General features: G+C 46.5%; 1 protein-coding gene across 2 annotated transcripts; it reads left to right on the top strand.

Annotated features, from left to right (window-relative positions):
* Positions 1 to 175: 175 nt before the first annotated feature.
* On the top strand, positions 176 to 20970 carry LOC133884441 (uncharacterized). 2 transcript variants are annotated; one of them, XM_062323859.1, is made up of 8 exons: positions 176 to 639; positions 2182 to 2605; positions 3536 to 3597; positions 4327 to 4379; positions 4455 to 4703; positions 19662 to 19753; positions 20480 to 20641; positions 20728 to 20970. In XM_062323859.1, exons 1-5 carry the CDS (start codon positions 259 to 261, stop codon positions 4462 to 4464), a joined length of 930 nt encoding a protein of 309 aa, XP_062179843.1. In that variant the 5' UTR covers positions 176 to 258; the 3' UTR covers positions 4465 to 4703; positions 19662 to 19753; positions 20480 to 20641; positions 20728 to 20970. The 2 variants fall into 2 exon arrangements, 1 of the variants encoding a protein (XP_062179843.1); XR_009903113.1 differs by lacking the exons at positions 176 to 639; positions 2182 to 2605 and having other exon boundaries at positions 2612 to 3597; positions 4232 to 4379.
* The last annotated feature ends 733 nt before the right edge of the window (positions 20971 to 21703 follow it).

Raw genomic sequence — 21703 nt, 5'->3', positions numbered from 1 at the left:
GTCATCCATGTACCCTTTTAAAGGCAGAAACTACAAATGCATTTTATGTTGATTTCGAATCTCTCTTTTAAGGAAAGAATTTGAATTTCAACCAGTTCACATTAATTCGAGAAAAATAGCCGTTAGGCCGAGAAACTCATGGAACGAGAGTAGCCGTCACATATAAACCCAGACGAAGCCGTAGCGCTCGCGCACAGGCAAAACCCACGTTATCCGCAGGGGGGCGCTCTCCCTTCTCCCATCGCCCCATCATCCGCCATGGCACTGGCCACCGCCTCGGGCCTCAGGCTCGTACCCTTCTCCATCCCGCCTCCTCACCACCTGGGCCCTAGCCGTGGCTTCCTCCTCGCCGCGACCGCCTCCTTCCCGAGGCCGCGCCGGTGCTGGTGCGGCGCCGTGGTGCGCTACGCGAAGCGCTCGTGGAAGCGGCGGTACCCATCGGAGAAGAAGCGGCTGGACCGGCGCCACAAGGAGCTGCTACGCCAGGCCTCCTCCCCGGAGGAGGGCAGCGAGGGGCGGGAGTCCGGGTACTGGCGGCTCTCCAAGCTCGCCGTCCCCGCCCGCGACGACCCCGGCAAAGACTTCATAGGCGTCTCCCCGCCGCTCCTCCAGGCCATCGCCAAGGCCATCAAATTCCCGGTACGCTAACCAGCCACCTTTTGAATGGATGGGGCGGTGACGAAATCGTAATGCCTTACACTTGCGAGGTTTTAGGTGAATCGCCGATGGCTTGCTGAAGCAGAGGTCTAGGGCGTTGAATTGTAGGGTTAATACACTCCGAGGCGTCAGTGCTCTGTGTGCTAAAACTATCTTTGCTGGTTCTAGATGAAATACATTTTAGCTTTGTGATTTCCATTTAGTTAACATGACCCTCCCTCCTTTAGGCAATTACACAATCCCTGAGTTACCGGTAACCTCCTTTCATGTATGTATTTTGTTTGGGTTTTGAAAATAGGTCCTTAATTAAGCGAGGTTTGCAATGGACTTAGCATCTGCATGTTTTCAAGTTTCAACAATGTTGCGAGCTGAATTGCGTATCATGCATAAGAGGCATGTGTTGGAGTTAACTGGCAGGAGGATTGTTGTATTCAAACAAAATTGTTATCCAGTGGCCGTCTGCCTGGAGCAATTTCAGATGTTAGGCTGCAAGCCTTAGTGCCATACTGATATGCCTTTGAGCATGAGTTGGCTTTAACCCAGTTATACATGTTTTCCTTCACTTACTGATGATGTATCTCCTCACCCTGTAACTGTGACTGCTCTCGCATTTTTTTTTCTAGTACTGTGCTCCTCGATGTTGCTTATAAGATCTTTCCTGCGATTTTATGCCTCTAATTTATTCTGCTGTGCTGCAGGTTGCCTCTATGCTTCCTGAATAGGTCTTCTTTGTTATCCGCAACTCATTTGATGTACGAAAGGTTCATTAATGAATGATATCATCTCTATCTTAGTTAATATTTGTTGTCCTTCCATGAGATGGTATAAAAACTTAGTTGAAATTACATGCTTGATTGCTTGATGTCGAAACTGCTGAAATTATGCAGATGAATTGGATTCTATGTTTGCAACCATTCTAGACAGCCCCATAATGACATTTTGTGGAGTTCTAGGTTCCTTTATATGGTTTCAGAAAAAAAATTCCGTGAAGTTGTGGAATAGAAATTGTGCTCAGAATTTTGGTCTTCTATGTCTAATCTTTTTTCTCTTGATGGTCTTGCTTCATTATTTTTGTATATCTTTTGTTGTCGAGAGCGTATTTTTGTGCCATGTCACACAGACCAGATCCATTCGTGATGTTTTGCTTCTTCTTGCACACTACAGCATTTGGATCCATTTTGTCGTCACTTAGGCTTACCTTTATCTGTTCAATTGACTCTATGTTGGAGTTTATTTATTGTGTCAACTTCCTTCTACATTGAATGAAACTGCAATTTTGTGAAATCTGCTTATTGCAATCTACTGGTTTAGTAATGTAGTTATCTGATCCTCAGTATATTTATTGATACCTGGGATTTATCATAATAATTTCTGATACACATCTCTGTCTTACAATGATGAGTTCATCTACAGAGCACATGTAGCATAATCATTTGTTACTTCTGTACCATCAAATGCTGATTGGTTCATCGCTTTATCTGCATAACTCTGTGTGACTAAAGAAAATATATTTTACATCTGCAGATTTTGAAAGAACCTCAGTTTCTCTATACTGTTGATATTGATGTAAAAAGGCTTCTGAATATGGAGCCGAGGACATGGGATTTTATTGCTCGGTTGGAGCCCAAACTTGGAGCAGTAGAATACATGTCTGATGAGAAGTTAGCAGCTGATTTGGTCAGCATGCTCAATGTTCACAAGAAAGGTTCTGATGATGAACTGGAAATCAGGAAAAATATTAATAATGAATCTATCTGTCCTCCACGAAAGAAGCCAAGGGTGGCAGTTATAGGAAGTGGGCCATCTGGCTTGTTTGGTTCCCTCGTGCTAGGTGAACTTGGTGCGAAAGTTACTTTATTGGAGCATGGTCAACCTGTTGAACAAAGAGGGCGTGACATTGGTGCACTTGCAGTTAGACGGATCCTTCAATCAGAAAATGATGAGAGAGGTGTCTCTGTTATGTAATTTTAAAATATGTAATTTGTTGATTAAGTATTTAAAGATGTTTATATGGGGCACACACATGTGGTCTAGAGGCAGAGCAAGGTTGTGGTGATTGAGGTCATGGGTTCAAGTCCCCACACCCCTCTAAAAAAATGTGCAGTTCCTGCCAACTCTTGTCTTTAAAGATGGCTAAAATATCATTCTAGTAACATAAACATAAGTGATCATTTCATGTGGTAACTCCTAGGGGCAGGTTCTGTTTGGTCAGGTAATCTAATGGGAGTGGGCTTTTGCAAATTCTGGATACATGGGTCTTTGAAGGTGTAGTTTGTTACTTGAGTTTGTACATGAAATAGTGCTAGGATTTCTTTTGTTGGATATGTGTTCCAAACAGTTGATTGGTGAATGCAACATTGCATCGCATTAAAATGAATTGTTTGTACTAATTATGTAAACTGGAATTTTTTTATAGTGAGACATGCTAAGCCTTTATATGCATCTGGAATCATACGAGGATGTGTTCTCCATGAACTGAATGAATTATGAAGGAAATATTCTGTAGAACTCTCCATTTAACCTTTCCATTTCGTCTGTCTTGTTTTCTTATGTATTTACAGCACAAAAGGTATACAGATTTATAGTTAAAAGCTAACTTGTACTGAAAAATATGTGCAAACTGTTAACTCATACTGAATAAGTGAGCTCTGTTTTTTATGCAATATTTTGAATCTTAATTGGGTATTAATCTGATGATCTCTACTAGTAGGAATTTCCTATGGCATGACGTAGCCACTGCCATTTTTTTTTGAGTATCTATCAGCGATGTGGGAACTGGAAGGAATTATCAAACAACTTATCCTTTGTTCATGTTTATTCAAGGCTTAAGACCATCCATTCTTGATCTTCTGTTCTTAATCATAGCAGGGTGGTGCAGGTACATGGAGTGATGGGAAGCTCGTGACCAGGATAGGAAGAAATGCTGATGCTGTTCAGGCTGTGAGAATTTTCCTCCTCTACCTCAATTTACGTTTTGTGTAAAGGTTCATGGTCAGATATTTCATTTTTCCAACAACCCATTACGTTTTCATTGTGTTCAGGCTGCGGGGATCATCCTGCTCTACCTCAACCTAAGTTATTGTTTGGTGTAAATGTTCACATTTGCTCAAGAGCACATTACTTCTGAATGGAATAGCTTCAGATAGAAATAATAAACCCTATCAGATTGTTATTTTAAAAAAATTAGTGATGCACCTTCCAGGGTTCTAGATTTCTGTGGTAACCAGTAAGCTAATGGCCATACTGTTCATGGACAGTATGGCTGATTTCGGCCCGATTTAGCGAAAGCTTTTTAAGTTTGGATATTGCAATATAGTTTCTTGAGAGATGTGCTTCTTGATTTAAGGATTTAGTACTGAGAGTTGAAATCTTGAATTCGGTTTTGAAGCCCCTAGACCCCTAGACCTGATTTATATTGCAATTCTACAGCGTGATCATGTTATAAAAAGAACCCACTGTTTGAACACATTGCCATCTAAAGTAGAAGAGTTTTCATAAAGAGCAACGATATCCTAGTTCATAATTGACCTCTTCGATGTGTTTAATCTATTGACCATGGTGTCTTGGATTTCAGGTTATGAAAACATTTGTTCAGTTTGGGGGCCCTGCAAACATTTAATTGATGGGAAACCTCACTTGGGTACTGATAAGCTTGTTCCCTTGCTGCAGAATTTCAGGCACCACTTAAGAATTGGGTGTATTTTTGAACATATCTATCTTCGGTAAGCTTTGTATTTTCTTTGGTCCTGCAAGATCTCATGTATTAATGTAACCCTATTTCATTTTGTTTTGAACAGGTTACCATAAGATTTAATGCTGGAGTAGATGACATTACAGTGGAAGATGGGGAGGTGAAAGGAATTGTGGCTTCTGATTCAGGACTACAGCCAGGTTCTGTTGACCAGGAACTACCATTTGATGCGGTTGTTTTGGCAGCTGGCCACTCTGCTGGTGATACATACAGTATGCTTCAGCAGCATAATGGAGGTGATACATACAGTATGCTTCAGCAGCATAATGGAGATCTAATCCCAAAAAGTTTTGCTGTAAGTGTTTTTTGCTACTTAAAGTCTAGTTTGATATTACTTAAACTGATGATGCCCATGTCACATGGCAGACAAATTGTAATGAGGAATATTAGGCCATGTTTTGGAAAACATAAAAGTGCCTCCGGTTGCCCCATGCACCCTATATCCTGTCAATATCTGATTTCTAGGTATATATGTATAAGGAGTAAATCATATACGAACAGTGTATGAACAACATATATTAAGAAGCTTTAGATATCACGGAACCGAATCAGCGGTATTTGATACACTCGGAATCAGGGAAGTACATATCAGGAAGGTTTCGATTGGTTACCTAACTCGATAATATTAGTACTCAAAACAGATTTATCTACTTGGATGTCAAGGAAGTCCTATCGACCACGGCTGGATAGGAGTTGGCACCTCACCCCTATATAAGGCGAAAAGGCCGGGGAGGGGGAGGAGAGAGAAAACTCGAGGCAAGCATCAAGACCCTAACAGAGAAGATATTCAGCGACTTTAGCTTTAGGTTAGATCAGATTTGATATACTCTCTGTAATAGATTTAACCTCATTGCTTGTACTTGAGATCATCAATATACGGCAGCAACACCCCCACAGGACGTACGATATTACTCCAATCGGAGGCCCGAACCTGTATACATCGATTGTCTCGTCACGTGATTAATCCTTGCACTCGAAGGTACCAGTCAATTTATGGACACATTGTCAGGAACCAATCTTCGATAGTTGGCGCGTCAGGTAGGGCCCTTCTTCTGCTTTGCAAGATTAATCATGTCTTGGGCTCACGTTTACGTTAGATTCTCCGACAACGGCTTCTACGACCACTTCGAGTCGACGGCGGACAGCTTCAAGTCCCCTCTCGTCGACTCGGAGATTATCTTCGGAACCATGGTTTTCTGTTGGAACGGCCAAGGTGGACTGATCCATACCAGTACCCTCGAATCCAGACCAGTGGATACATACCGTGAGGTGGGACATCTCGAGTGGGATCCCGCGAAGCCTAATGTTCCCCACTGCATGGACACCGGCGGCGACGAGGGTGGTGACGGTGATTCTAACGCTAGCCAGAGCAGCCGAACAGATCGATTCGTATATATGGCTAGAAGCAACAACCCCCCATCGGCTGACCCATTGGCGATAGGTCCAGAGGTCGTAGTCAACCACGACACGGAAATTCTCAAAGATCCGGTGATAGTTGTTGCCACCAACGGTACTGGCGCCGAGTTACCACCAGAAATATCCGCAGCTGGAGCCTTGCATGCACCTGACACGACCCTTCACCGGCGGACCACGGGAGAATAGATGCCTCCTGACCTCTCCTGACGACTTCTGGTGGGTACGCCTCTACCTGTGACGACTCACAGCTCAAGGGAGAAGCTCCCTCCGAACAGTTACCATGAAGCCTCATCGGCTCGACCGCCACCAAGCCTTGGTAACGACATGTTCAATACTCCGGACACTAACATACGAGGAGCGTATCTGATCATTCGATGCATTCCAGAGTTAGATTCGGCGAATCTGCTAACTCCTATGGTCAATCAAGTCAAGACCCTACTTGATGCAGCTCAAATCCAAGTTGCTCAAGCAAATAATCCCAGCAATTCCAAGCCCCCCAGTAGGTACGGTCCCGGCTCAAGGAGCCACGGGCGGGAACGCTCTCAAGTATGGGAATCTCAGACGGAAAGCTCAGATGGTCGAGCTCAAACACGACAATGTGGGCCAAACTGTAGGCGCCCTATCCATAGGCGCGAAAATAAGGAAGACCTGAGGAATCGCATTCCTCGCAATCGGCATGATCTACGGACGGTGATCGAAAACCACCGTGAAGAACGCCGTGAAGATGATCGCTGCTACTATGACCACAGATCTATAGGACGGGATGGTCGACATGACTCCCCTGCTCGAAGAGGCAGGCGTGACGGTCCCCCCCACCTCCTAATGAGTTTGACGGAGGCTGCGAGGTTTTAGTACACGGACTTTGGTCAATTCGGTGGCCTGAGAAGTTCATAGCGGGCCCGATCCAGAAATATAACAGGAAAATCAATCCTAGTGAGTGGTTGCAGATCTACACCATTGTTATTCAAGCAGTCGGTGGTGACAATCGAGTAATGGCCAATTACCTGTTAACCGTCCTTGATGGACCCGCAAGGTCCTGGTTGCTAAACTTGCCGTCTAACTCGATTAGTTCATGGGCAGAACTTAAGACTCAGTTTATAGCCAATTTCCAAGACACATTCGAGCGCCGAGGAATGGAGAACGATTTCCACCAGCTACACCAAAGCGACAATGAATCTCTTCGAGATTTTATCCGCTGGTTCAGCGACAAGCGTAACACGATCCCGAACATCTCTGATGAGTTGGTAATCATTGCCTTCAAACAAGGTGTTCAGAACACAGATTTACGTGGAAAGATGGCTACTCGGAAGATCCGTACGGTCAAAGAGCTTTTCGAGTTAGCGACAAGTGTGCAAAACGAGCAGAAGCGCAGATGCACGCTAAAAATCTTCTATCTAGCAAGGACAAACCCGAGTCCTCGAAAAGTGGAGGAAAGAAGACCAAACCCAACGACAAGCGCAAGGGACCCAATACGACTATAGCTGCGGTCGGTAGGAACAAAGGCCTCAATCGAGGTGGCAGGAAGTGGTGTCCCATCCATCGGAGCAACCAACACGACTTCGACGAATGCTATGTGTTCAAGAAGAAGCTTGATGAAAAGATCAAGGTGAACGCTAAGCGTGGTAATAAGCAGGCTATGTCAAACGTTGAGGGCAGCGAGCCTCAGTTTTATGATGCAGATCACAGCTTGGCGCACATCTTTAGAGGATCTGCCACGTACAAGTCTAAAAAGCAGTACAAGGTGGTCGAGCAAGAAGTCAACTTGGCCCTAACTGGGCCCCCTCGGTATCTTAGGTGGTCGGAACAGTCGATCACCTTTAGTCAAACCGATCATCCGATCGCGATACCACATCCTGGTCGATACCCGGTCGTGGTTTAGCCGACCATACTCAACATCAAAGTTTTTAGATTTCTGGTCTATTGTGGTAGTTCACTCAACCTTATTTTCTTCAAAACCTTAGATAAGATGGGAATTCATAGATCAGAACTTAAAACAGGAGTCGAGCCTTTCCACGACATAACTCCCAACTCATTGACCATGCCTCTCGGCCGAATCGAGCTGCTGGTCACGTTTGGCACGCCCGACAATTTCCGCACGGAAAAGCTGACCTTTGATGTCGCGGACTTCGAGACGGCGTACAATGTGATTCTAGGCCGCCCAATGCTGGATAAGTTCATGACGGTTGTTCACTATGCTTACCAAATGCTCAAGATCCTGGGTCCTAATGGGGCTATTATAGTTAAAGGGGATCAGCGCGCAGCGGTCAAATGCGATAAGCAAAGTCTGGATATGGTCGAATACTTCGGTCAAGTAGCTATCACCCCCAAGGATGCAGATTCCAAGCGTCAAAGGCACCAAGGTGTCGTTGAGGCCAAAAACTCTACGCTCGTAAGTCTTGCTAGCACTTCTGAGTCCGACGGCGCCAAAGGCAAGATCAACGACGGCGTCAACAATAAGAAGACCGGTGGTTGTGTCAAGACAGTGCCCCTTAACCCGTCTGAACCATCCAAGACGGTTAAGATTAGGGCCAATCTTACCCTAAATAGGAACTCGAACTCGTCATCTTCCTCCAGGCAAACTAAGACGTGTTCACATAGCAACCGTCCAATATGCCCGGGGTCCCCAGGGAGGTGATCGAGCATCGACTAGCTGTTAAACCCGGCGCCAAACCTGTGGTGCAGAAGCAACAAAGATTTGCGGAAGATAGGAAGCAACTCCTAAGGGCGGGCTTCATTCGAGAAGTGCGTCATCCTACGTGGCTTGCGAATCCCGTTCTTGTCAAGAAGGCCAATGGCAGATGGAGAATGTGCGTCGACTTCACCGACCTCAACAAAGCTTGCCCCAAGGATTATTTTCCCTTCCCACGCATTGACCAGATCGTCAACTCTACGGCAGGTTGCGAATTGCTATGTTTTCTAGATGCTTATTCAGGGTATCACCAAATTAGTATAGAATTAGAGGATGAGGAGAAAACAGCTTTTACTACTCCATTTGGTGTATTTTGTTATATAAAGATGCCTTTCGGTTTAAAAAATGCTGGTGCTACGTATCAAAGGTGTATTCAAAAGTGTCTATAACCCCAAATCGAGCGCAATGTAGAATCATACGTCGATGATGTTGTAGTCAAGTCGGAAACCAGAAACACATTGGTCGAAGATTTCGCGGAAACATTCGATAACCTCAGGAAGTATCGCGTGATGCTCAACCCTGAAAAGTGCACGTTCGGTGTGCCGTCCGACAAGCTTCTCGGCTTCCTGATGTCAAGTCGTGACATTGAGGCTAACCCGCGTAAAATTGAGGCTCGAACAGATGCGATCACCTCGAACACTGAAGGAGGTTTAAAAACTGACAGGTTGCATCGTTGCTCTTAGTCGGTTCATTTATAGGATGGACGAGCAAGGAATGTCTTTCTTCAGGTTATTGAAGAAACAAGATCGATTCGAGTGGAGGAAGCGGAACGCGCCTTATAGTACTTATCTTTCCCATTGATTCTTACACAGCCTAACGAGAAAGAGGAACTCTTTTTATATATTGCGGCTACCCCACAAGTCATAAGCACGGTACTAGCAGTCGAACGGGAATGCCCCGAGAAAAAGGCCAATGTCCAAAAGCCGATATATGCAGTATGATGCTAAGCTACAATGCCCGCAAGTACACGATGCTAAGCTACGATACCCGCAAGTATAAAAGCTGATATATGCAGTCTTGATGTCTTCCCGGAAATTACAGCACTACTTTCAAGCGAACAGGATCACGGTCATAACGACGTATCCGCTGAAGGATGTAATACACAATCGGGAAGCTACTGGACGAATCGCGCAATAGGCGGTAGAACTAAATGAGTTCGATGTAAGCTATGCACCATGCACAGCATGAAATCCGGAGTGTTAGCAGATTTCATCGCCGAATGGACAAGCGTTGAGGAAAAAAGGCTAAACTTGGTCGAAGATCACTGGACACTCTTTTTTGATGGATCGCTCACACTCCAGGGCTCAGGGGCTGGCATTGTGCTCAAATCTTCAACGGACGACGAACTCAGGTACGTTGTTCAGTTAGACTTTGAAGCCTCTAATAATGTTGCAGAATATGGACTGGTAAACGGGCTCTGCATAGCTGCATCGCTTGAGATTAAACGACTTCCTGTGAAAGGGGATTCACAGCTAGTCGTAAACCAAGTTCAAAAGGAGCACCAGTGCTTGGACGACAACATAGCGGCTTACTTACTCGAGGTACGAAATCTCGAGTAAAAGTTCGAAGGGCTAGAAGTGACGCATATCAGAAGAAGTGATAACTCTGGTGTGGATGAACTTGCTAGACTCGCTTCTTCTCGAGCGTCTTCGTTGAGAAACTCCTTAAGCCATCTGTCCCGACAGTTCGACGAACAGATGCTGCCCAACCCGACCAGTAGTCTGGTCAGATCAGCGAGGCAGAACCCGCAGACACGGATGCTACACTACTCGAACACAACCTGACTTAGATGCCTCCGTACCAAGCCTATCTCGAGGGTCGAGACATCCCTGATGATGATGCGTCTGCAGAGAAAATTGCTCGCAAATCCAAGCTCTACGTTTTGGTAGACGATAAGTTCTACCGAAAGGGGAGTAACAGAATCTTAATGAATCTTGATAAAGTGAATCTCTAACGGCAAGCTCTACTCAGGAAGATGGCAATAAAATATTACTCGATATCAATAGAGACACGTGTGATAATCATGTGTCTTCTTGCACCTTAGTCGGAAAAATTTTCCACCAGGGATCTATTGGCTGACTGCCCTCCAGAATGCTTCCGAGCTGGTCAAAAAGTATGAAAGTTGCCAATTTTTCGGAAGGCAGACCACTCGATCAGCCCGAGCTCTGCAAACAATCCCTCTTTCTTGGCCTTTCTCCGTTTGGAGCTTGGATATCCTGGGACCGTTCCCAAGGGTCAAAGTGGTTACAAGTTCTTATTCGTGGCTATTGACACATTCACCAAGTGGATAGAGGCCGTACCCGTAGGAAAAATAACCGCAAAAGCGGCCAAGAAGTTCATGAGGAGCATAATTACTCGATTCAGCATTCCACATCGGATAATTACGAATAACGGTATCTAGTTCAGAAGCGGAACCTTTGTTGCGTTCTGCGAAGAATTCAGCATTAAGACTTGTTTCACCTCAGTAGCTCACCCGTCGAGTAATGGTCAAGTTGAGCGTGTTAATGGTATAGTCTTGCAAGGTATCAAAACTCCGGTCTACGGCACGCTAAAAGCCTACTCGAGACGTTGGGTAAAAGAGCTTCCCTCAGTACTATGGGCCGTTCATACGTTAACTAATAGGGTCACCGATGAAACTCCTTTTTCTTGGTTTATAGAGCGGAAACGGTGCTCCCGGCTGAGTTGTAGTTCAGATCACCTCGAGTGGAAAGTTACTCTGAAGAAGGCAAGAGCACTTACGAGCGGATGATATAAATTTACTTGAGGAGTACTGTCGGTGTAAAGAATAGTGGGGTCCCCTCGCAGGTGGACCCACGTTGGTAAAATATCAGCATGTATTATATGCCATGTTTGTTCGGAACCGTGGTCACCCCGCGCGACGAGTCAGTGACCGCGCGACCAGCAAGCGACCACGCAACCAGGCTCTCCGACCAAGCTCCGCATCCAGTCACCAGGACAGGTATGTGTCTAAACAGTCTAATCATAGTAAATATTTTTTCACTCAAGTATTTCCCTTCCCTAGGTTCTCTTTCTGATCGACTAAGGCGTAGTCGGCGCAGAGGTGCCATGTTCCGTCCCGAAGCATTAAACGCTACGGCATGGCCTGACAGGCATGTCAGGAGGTTTACTATGATTTTGCAAGTGCGCAGGCAACGCGTGGGGACGAGACAGGGCAGTCCAGGCGACCGGGATGACGGAGGCGGTGGAGCGATGGGACATGCTTTATAGTGTCATAAAGCAAGTGGGATACGTCTGCTCTTAGTAATGATGGGCCTAAGTGGGAAGCTCTAGCTAGGCCTGGGTCTATGTCTTAACTCACGTGTAAATCCTCTCTCCCTCTAATATATAAAGGGAGGAGTACCAAGCTTGTTAAGGAGGTGAAGAAGGCTGGGTAAGAACATCATCTGTACCAACTGAGACCAAAAGAAAAGAATACACAGGATGTAGAGCTATTATCCTAAGAGAGCCTGAACCTGGAATAATCCTCGGTGTTCTTGAGTTGCACATATACAAACAAATTCAGTAGGCACTCTCAGAACAAAGATCATGCACCCATCGTCCGATACACCTTGAAATCATTGTCACCGATTTTCCCCCGACATTTGGCGCACTAGGTAGGGGGCACGTTTCCGGGTTCAGGATTCGAGTTGCTGTGAGGTGTTCTTCGTCGGGTACGACCCAAACGGAGCCGATATGTCCAAAACTCAGGACATTGAATCAGGATCCGAAGGCTTCGGGAGGCGACGGGAGGTAGCAGAGCCATCCATGCTCCCGGCGCCAAGGAGAGCTCACAGGCCGCAAGCTCTGGGGGAACGGGCTTCTTCGGTGGTAGCCTCACCCGGAAGAGTGCTCACCACGCTGGGACTGCCACCCCCCAGCCCCGTGACGTGAATCGAAACCATCGGGCAGGTATGATTCGATCCAGCAAAAGAGTATCCGGGAACTAATCGCATGTGTCGTTTCTCCGAGTAGGTTGAACCCAAGGACGAATAGAAGGGTCTACACCTTGAACTTTTGGCTGGCCTGTCTAGCCTCATCTTGCGAACCTATTCTGGTCGGAGTCTTTGAGAAAAAGACTCACATGGCCACCTGCTGCAGTCTTGGGCCGACGCGAAAGGGATGCTCCGTTTGGAAACGGAACACCAGAGGCAACACCTTTGGAGGCAACGCCTCCCTCAGTGCCGTCGACCTCGGGTGGCCATCATATGGTCGCCTGCTCGATTCGGGTACGACTTGGATGGATCAGATCTTGAATTACCTTCAGAATCAAGCAACCCTAACGGCGATGTGTCAGTAGAAAAGGTCACGTGGGCTAACCGTAAGAATCCTCCTTGGTAGAGGGACGCCTCTACCACCAAGGGAGCAACGACTCTTTACTGAAATACATCGCTCAGGATGAGGGGAGCACAACGCTCCCTAACATCCTCGGAGGAAGTCGTGGAGGCCGAACCTCCCACCGCCCTCTAAGATGCTCGCGAGCAGGTGAAAAGGTGCGAGTCGTGCCAGCACCACGACCGGAATACAAACCTACCAGTCCGGGCATTGTAAACCATACCACTCTCTCGGCTTTTGGCTGTATGGGGGCTGGACATCGTGGGACCATTCTCTAAAGCCCCAGGCGGTTCTAAATTCCTACCCTCAGGCACGGCCGTGACCACCACGCGTGAAACTGGTCACTGGCGACCTCCAGTTTCCTGACCTCACGCGGTCGGGTTTGCCGAGGTGGTCAGTCACCGATCATATAGCTCGCGGAGCGCTAGCTCTGTGTATATGGCTGCTCGACGACAAGTCTGTTTGTCTATTTTGCAGGACCTTCTGGACGAGCGTAGATATGACTTGTAAGTTTTGTCAAATCCAAGTAATCGAACTCTCTATCTTGCAGGACTCCACGGACAAACGCGGTCTCCCGCCAAATTCCAAGATTTGTTTAGCCCGCTCGCTCGTGTTAATGGGATGAGATCCAAAGCTAATCCGCTCGCACGATGACAGGGTAAAGGCGCCCGAGGGTTAACGACCACAAAGCTACAAGTCCTAGATCGTGTTGAGCGCTGGTCGCCACCAAAGGCTCGTTGTGCTAAGGGTCTCCCTCAGCACCAGGAACGTTGCTTGCGAGTGATTTGATGCGATCCTCCCTAAGTGCTACAGGCATTCCGAAGGCTATTCATCATCCGAACACGGAAAAGACTCACATAAAGGCCAGTGCTTGTCATTACAAAGCCCGGAGGCTGGTTCCAGACAAACCTACGACATTACTCCTAGGACCCAAAAATACCCCTGAGAGGGTCGAACCGGACGGTCTAAAGATAGGAACGAATGGCATACAAAAATGAATCAGCCTGGACGCCGAGTTCCTCCGTGGTCATCCGACTACCCTCAAAATTGGCGCCAACTGCCGGCAAGAGGTCCAGGTCGGGGAAGTGGTCGCGGACGCAGGCAAGGTCAGGGCAGGCACCGGAGACTCCGACCTCAAAAAGATGGTCTCCGACGGTCTCGCGAATCCTTTGCTCGAGGCCACCTACCTCCTTGGAGGCCGCTAGAAACAACTCGATATGACCGGTCATGGTGTTCCTAGGGGTCGGATGAACCCGGACATCGGCGAACCGAAGCAACGAGTCAAAAGGGGTAAAAGCTTGGCAGAGTTGGTCGTAGAACGCCACTCGCCACTCGTCGCTCTCCTTGTTCAGCCGCTCGAGTTCTTTTCGCACCGCATGCAGATCTTCCCGACAGCGGCGAAGGCGGTCGTAGAACTTCTCTCTCTACTGGGCGCTTTCCCTGGTCACCCATTCTAGGTCCCTCTGCGCCCCGAGTAACTCCTCCTGGCAGGCTAGTCAAAAGACGAATCGTAAGCTACACTGATGTCAACCGGTCGAATCCTACATGTATAACCTAGGACCATCACGTGATGCGAGTGGTCGGTGCAACGCACCTTGAAGGTCGCTCGACGTACTCGCCCGCTCGACCCCCAACCCCCGCACACATCTGGTCGCCGCCTCCAAGGAATGTCGATCGGAAGGGTGGTCGACGGGTATGGTCGGGGATTCGATGAGGGATGGGGGGCCAATCAGCCTAGGCGGCGGACCAGCTCGGGCGGAAGGCTCGGACACTCCGGGAACTCTACGACCATAATGACAAAAACTTGTCAGGAAACAAAAGCGTGGGGGTTCCATTCAAAAATGTTACAGAACAAAAGTTACAATCGAGTTTTTTACTCCTCGGCGGCCTCCACCCGGAAGATGGACGTCACGTAGTCCATCGCCCCCTGGCACTCCTGCTGAAGTCTCTCCTCGGCTTCGGGTTTGGCAACCACGGCCCCTTCCCCGGCCAAGTTCAGGTTGATGTTGGGATCACGATTGCGGTAGCACCGGAAGATATACTCCGCGGTCGTCCTCACCGCCTGCGAGACGTCTTTCGCACCCCTAAACGCCAGGGTGGCTGGGAGCTTAGTGAAGTGCTCCGCAAGGACCCGGAGGGCGTAGGCCCAGGCTCGAGCGGTGCAGTCATCTTTCGGCTCGATCACCCCTAGCCCGAGGCTACCTGGGGATCCGTCAGCTCTCCGAAGGCTTCCCAGAGAATGCTGAGGGTAGTGCGTTCATCCTCCTTGAGCTGAGAGCACTTGGCGGCCAACGCGGCCTTCTCTTGGGTGAGCTCGTCGCACCTCCTCTGCAGCTCGGCCGGCTTCTTCTCCAGTTCGGCGCATCTGCTGGTCGCCCGTCTTCTTCTCTTCGACTAGCTTGCGGATGGCAGCCGGGAAACGGCCGACCCAAGAGAGCAAGTCAGGAGTCGAAACAGACTCGTCGTCAGAGCCCGTAGGTTCTGAAGCCGCCGTCGATGCTCCGAGGGTCAAGGCCAACGCTGGCAGAGGGGCCGGGGTATCTGGCCGGGGCACTGTCGGAGGGGTTGTCACGATCTTGCCCCGTGCGGAGCGCTGCGCCGTCTGGCTTGAAGCATAGATCTTGATGTAATGGTGAACACACTGAATAAGAGGACGATGATTATCTACGGTGGGCGCTTCTCCCCTCTCTTTCTTAGGCTTACCACTCAAGTCCTCATTGTCGGAGGAAACGATGATGATATCAGGAGGGACCATGGCGTGGAGGCCTAGGGAAAAGGACTTCTGGGATTAATTCACGAGGTAGAGATGGAGTGGAGGCCATAGCTTCAAGCTCTACAAATCCTAGAAGGCAATGGGCAAAGAAAACAAAGGGGGGGCGATATGAAAGACAGACAGCTCCGAGTCCCCTCTATTTATAGCGGAGGGAACGGGTCTTACTGTATAAACATAGTCGTCAAGATCCGAAACGATGGCGTCGCCTCGGGCGTGTAGCACGTTTGGCGAAGTCGAGATGTCATGATGGCACTATGGCTTGTCTCATCTCTGCAAAGAGGGATGGGCGGTCATTATGATGCGTCAAATCATGATTGCAGTGAAAACACGCACAAACGGGAGTGGGTTTTTAATGCCCACCTACTTGGCGGTTCGAGCTAACTCGGTATTCACATCGCAGTTAAAACAATAATGCTCAGGGGCTTGCACTCTCGAGTATTCAGTTGAGGATGGTGTGTTGATGCATATGCTCTATTCTCTGTCTTGATTGCCACATCAAACAGAGAGTCGGGAGCTACATCGCATACCTTCGATGCTGGAACTTTACTCTTTGTTCGACTACATTATCGACCAATGGTACAGGTATGTCCTTTTTTACTCTCCAATCGAGTAATTACTTCCTCGACCATAGAGTCGGGGGCTACATCATAATACCATGTTTTTTTGCGAATTTTTATCTGACTCTGTGTCGATCACATTGAATAGAACCAAAGGAGGCATGTGTTGGGTCGATAACGGATAATTATACCTTAGAAGGCATAACGGCATAGAGATTGTCAGACATCTCACGCCTAACGGCCAAAAGGGTTTTGAAGTCCTAGTCTGCCTCGCGTGTGCTCTCTATCGAGTTCATGTTTATGTGCTGATTGAATGCGCAAGTTGATAAAAGTTTGCAGAAAATCCGATATGCTCTAAGCTTTGTATTAGTCTTTTTCCTTACTATTACGGTCTTCTCGAGTACTTGAGGGCCGCGCATCTAATGACTTGTCTAGCTATGGTTTCAGGTATCACAGATATACCATTGATCAATTTCGAGAATAACGATAGCACTCTCTGATCGGTTTTGCATCTATTCGTGCTAAACTCTATTTCATAGACAAGAAAATAGTAGTAGTAACATATTTAGACAGGCAAAATATCAGCAGCGCCTCCAGTACAATGATCAAACAAGAAGAAGCCTATTACATATTTAAGGGAAAAGTTAGGAGATATCCACCTACAAGAACGCCACTTAAAATTCCTTTCAAGGGATTTGACCATCCTAGAAACAACGTCGGGGTGCGAAATCTCGAGCACTGAGTATTCATCTCGGTTGTAAGCTGAACTTGTCCGACGGAAGCCCAGAGTTCGACCAGGGTTAGTAATCCCTGGTACTGGAGGGACAACCTCAGAAGTCAAGCCTAACAGAATTGTTTTGTCCTTCATCCAAGGGATCTTTCTAGTCGAGAGACTCCCAAATGTCATCATTAAAAGCATGAATAGAAACTAGCGTCTGAGTATTGTGTTCAGCAGGATCATCAATTTGGTCGCCCCAAGATTTCAAGAAAAACAAGCGAGTCTCGTCCAAGATAAGTCGAGTGCCCCCCCAGACCAAGCTGCTAGAGTTCAAACTCCGGCATCGACTGTTCCAATGCTGCATGACTCCAGATGGATCCCCTGAAGCAATCCAATCTAGGAAATCAGCAATGCGCTACCAGAATTTGCTACTAGAGACTTGGAACCAGCGTAGTGGACCATCGACAAGAAACACATGCACACCCTTTGTCATCTGAAGATGAAAACATGGCATCCTTGGGACGACGATGACAAATAGTCTCCCGTCCTTTCGCATCACACATCCCTCCAGGCTTATCCAAAACGCATCATAAGAGAGTGGCGGAAGGTCGGAGAACCATCCTGTCACTGGGTTGATTACTCTGCCCTTGACTTGGCGCCCTCGCTCGATGACGATCAAGAGCCCGCTTGAGGCCTCGACTATCTCCCAACTGTCACCGACTAAACCTCGAAAACGAAGATCGAAAATTGCTTCGCTCTCCAGACGATGCACCTTGACCAAGCCATCATTGTGCACAAAATGGTCCTTTCAAGATCCATGGTGCAAACTCTGCCACCCTATGCACTTCACACCAAGAAGTGTAGACATAGCGTAAGAAAGCGAAATCCTCCAGGTACAGTATCTTGTTGGAGATGGTATCTAGTACTCCTAATGGCAGAGCAACCCAATCGGGATTCTCGGCCATGAGACTCAGGGAGAGCGACGAAAATCCTTGAACAAAAGTAGATCATGTCGAAAAACTTTGGAGACGAGATCGAAGGGTAGGGTTGCAATGGATGTCACGAGAGTAGGACGATAGAGTTTTCTACTCAGATAAATAGGCCCTGCCTCAAGGTATGACACGGAAGTCGTTTCCGCTTCGGAAAGGGAAAATTTACCGTCTCTTCGACAATCACACCCGTTTTACCATGCTTCGACTGGCGTGAAAAACGGTATGATGACGACGTGTGAATCTTTGCACGCCCTTCTGCCCGCATTAAATGCGTCCACACCCGTCGTTTCAAATTTTGAAAGGTTTTTTAACTCTACTCGGAGTCGGGTGTCGATCAGTTGAGTTCTTTAGTCTTTTCCTTCAAGTCTTGAGTGCGGTTAGCCGCAGGGCGCTCGACCTAACTGAGCTTCCACTCGATACTCGAGGAAGGACCCGCCTATGCTTAATTCTTTCGACTATGAGACTGATCCACTTTACTCCTGAGTAGAGTTTAAATTTGGCGCTATTCGAGTGGGCGCTTATGGAAACCTTTCCTCCTGAGTAGAGTTAGGGGGCTACTGTCGAATATCTGATTTTGGGGTATATACGTATAAGGAGTAAATCATATATGGATAGGGTATGTACAACACATATTAAGAAGTTTTAGATATCATGGAACCGAATCAGCGGTACCTGATACATCTGGAATTAAGAAAGTACATATCAGGAAGGTTTTGATTGGTTACCTAACTCGATACGATTAGTACTCAAAACAGATTTATCTACTTTAATACCAAGGAAGAAACTCCCTATCGATCACGACTGGATAGGAGTTGGTACCTCACCCCTATATAAGACGAAAAGGCCAGGGAGAGGAGGAGAGAGAAAACTCGAGACAAGCATCAAGACCCTAGCAGAGAAGATATTCGGTGACTTTAGCTTTAGGTTAGATTAGATCTGATATATTCTCTGTAATAGATTTAGCCTCATTGCTTCTACTCGAGATCATCAATATACGGCAGCAACACCCCCACAGGACGTAGGGTATTACACCAATCAGAGGCTCGAACCTGTGTACATCGATTATCTCGTCTCGTGATTAATCTCTGTACTCGAAGGTACTCAGTCAATTTACGGATACATTGTCAGGAATTAATCTTCGACATATCCACACCATTCATTGTGCACTGTGCATCAGGATGTGTGCTACAACTCAAAATGCAAAATTTATATGATGCATCACATATCCCAATGCTAATCAACAGTATAAGCGTGGGGTGCATGCGGCACAAAATCTTTCCTCGTTTTTTAGGAAGTGCAGACATCCCTATGTTTTTGTTGGACACTAGAGGTGCGTAAAATGCATGTTAGTCTCTGAACCAAACAAAAACATTGTTTCCTTGGTCAATCAAATCAAATAAACCTTATAACTTAGAGAAAAACAATAGATGCTGCTTGTTATAAACTATTAAAACCCCTGAACCTTTTGCCATGCCATTGTTTTGTAAGCTAACAATGTCTTGCCGACCTGATTTACTCTCCTTTACACCAGAACATAACTTTCAGAGGCTAGGGTGATGATAACATGATTTTGTTTACATAAGCTAGCTCCCTTAGAAATGTCTAATCTGGTTACATTGTATATAGCCAAACTGGGAATAAGTAGGACTTGAGATGTATAATTACTGAAGTGCAGAGCAGTTGGACATAGCCCCCTTCTTGTAGCATTATGTGGTTTTATATGTTGCTCACTTTTATCTTTGCAACTACTGAACTGTAATTTACTTTCCTCTTCAGTTCATGAAAAAAGCAGGTTCTTCTTACAGGTTGACTTAATTTCGGTAAACTACCGAATTGAGCATCCTCAAGTACTGATAAACAGTATCCAAGTAAGACTTCTTTCTTAGTTCAGATCAACTTCTTCCGGGATAACCAAGCAGTATGATTGACTATATTTCATGCATGATATTTAATTTCGGTAATTTAGTGTTCCACCATTGCATTAACTCAAAAATGCTGAGTAATTTAGTGAACTGGTCACGTGAGGTTTAGGGTGTTAATATGCATGGAAGCAATCCGTTTGTAATCAGTGGAAAAATAGGAAAACTGTCTTTTGTTCGAAGGTCTTTCTCCCAGTTTGTGAGAGAAGCTGAGAAAGATCTGTTTTTGTATTTAAGAACTTAGATTCACCCCTTTTTAACTGAAATGCAAAAGTAGCCAGTGTACTAAGCTAAGAACCATGTGGTGTACTAGAGGAAGGAAGTCATTTACAGTTATAGATAAGATACTGAAGCATAGAACTGGGCCCTCTCTTGCTTGGTTGTGGCCAAAGGTGGCCCAAGCGGCCAAGCCTTGCTCCCATCAGTTGTTCTGCGCCATTGGTACTAACAATATTACTGTTTTATCATGTGATATTTTGTAATATTTGTAAACTATATTGTTTCCTTTTCAACTGTTGTATGAGCATATTTTGAATTTAGTAAATCATGTTTCAAATGCTCAATTATTTGCCACTTGCCAGCTTGGATTGTAGGTTGTCGTATCCTACTGTATTTTAATGATATGCTGATAACTGCTCATGTTGTGCATGCTATTGCTACCACCACAAATTGCAGTACTCTGAATTGGCTGCTGAAGTAAACAAAGGACGTGGCCGGATACCTGTAGCAGATCACTAGATAGTGAAGTCTATCGGTGAAGGAGATGAAGAGAATGATCTAGATATAGCCGAACAAAGCCACAGTTGTTACTCTTTTTGCATGTGCCCTGGTGGACAGGTAAGGCGCTCATCTCTCTCTCTCTCTCTCTCTCTCTCTCTCTCTCTCTCTCTCTCTCATATCCAGCAGTTGTGACATGTCTGCAGGTTGTTCTAACTAGCACAAATCCATCAGAATTGTGCATCAATGGCATGTCATTTCCACGGCGTGCATCGAAATGGGCAAACTCAGGTCTGGTGGTCACTGTATCATCTAATGATTTCAAAACATTTCAGTCCCTAGGTCCTCTCGCAGGTGTTGAATTCCAGGTACTTGTTACAGGAATTATCTAAGATAACAACATAAACACTTTAATCATTACTGTATAATGCATAATGTCTACTTAAATTGATATATTTTGTATGTTTGGTAAGCTACATGTTAGGTCAGTTGCAGAGTATGCGAGTATGCGATGAGAGGGAAAATATGTTTAATTGTGATGTATAGTCTATGTGTTACGTCCCTGAGACAGGGAACATGACAGGTAGTTGTGGGAAGTCTCTTACCTCTACCTGGCCAGCTTCCTTCCTCGCTGTTGGGGCTGTGACGTCGAGGCTCGGCGCATGTGGGGGCGGGGGGTGTTTAAGGGAAGGAGGTGAGGAAGTAGATTGGTGTAAACCTTGATAAAAGCGAGAATGGTGATGTTGTGCCTCATCAATCTATTTTGATCTAACAAACCCAAATATTTAGTTGACAAAGCAACTAACTGAATAGGCTTAGCTGCTGTTGCTGCCGTCCTCCTCAAGTGCTCGGCCTAGCCCTGTCGTTTGTATTCAATCCTGACCATGAAATCTCTCTCGTCTTTCTAAAATAGCTCGTTCTCGAGCTAGAACGTGGGATAGTGAGGGTAGAACTATGGCACCTTTCAAGTGGCTTAATTAGCAGGTTGACTAGCCCACTGCACAAGCACTTGCCACATGTTGCAAGCTAGTTGGCCAGGCACTGCTTTAAAAGGACTAGGTTGCGCACGACCATGAACCATGGGTGGCAGCATGGGTGGAGCGTCTAGAGAGGCGTACCATGGAAGGGCTATAGGATGATGACATGGAAGACATCGTGAATATGAGTACCAAGTTGAAGCTT

This window comes from Phragmites australis, chromosome 11 (genome assembly GCF_958298935.1).
Source record: "Phragmites australis chromosome 11, lpPhrAust1.1, whole genome shotgun sequence".
Taxonomy (NCBI): domain Eukaryota; kingdom Viridiplantae; phylum Streptophyta; class Magnoliopsida; order Poales; family Poaceae; genus Phragmites; species Phragmites australis.
The sequence above is the reverse complement of the archived record's forward strand: the minus strand, read 5'-3'. Positions and strand labels throughout refer to the sequence as shown.

Coding starts and splice junctions, on each gene's coding strand:
- LOC133884441 (XM_062323859.1), top strand. CDS start 259: ATGGCACTGGCCACCGCCTCGGGCCTCAGGCTCGTACCCTTCTCCATC. Junction 640..2,181: donor CCAAGGCCATCAAATTCCCG/GTACGCTAACCA, acceptor TTACATCTGCAG/ATTTTGAAAGAACCTCAGTT. Junction 2,606..3,535: donor ATCAGAAAATGATGAGAGAG/GTGTCTCTGTTA, acceptor AGGGTGGTGCAG/GTACATGGAGTGATGGGAAG.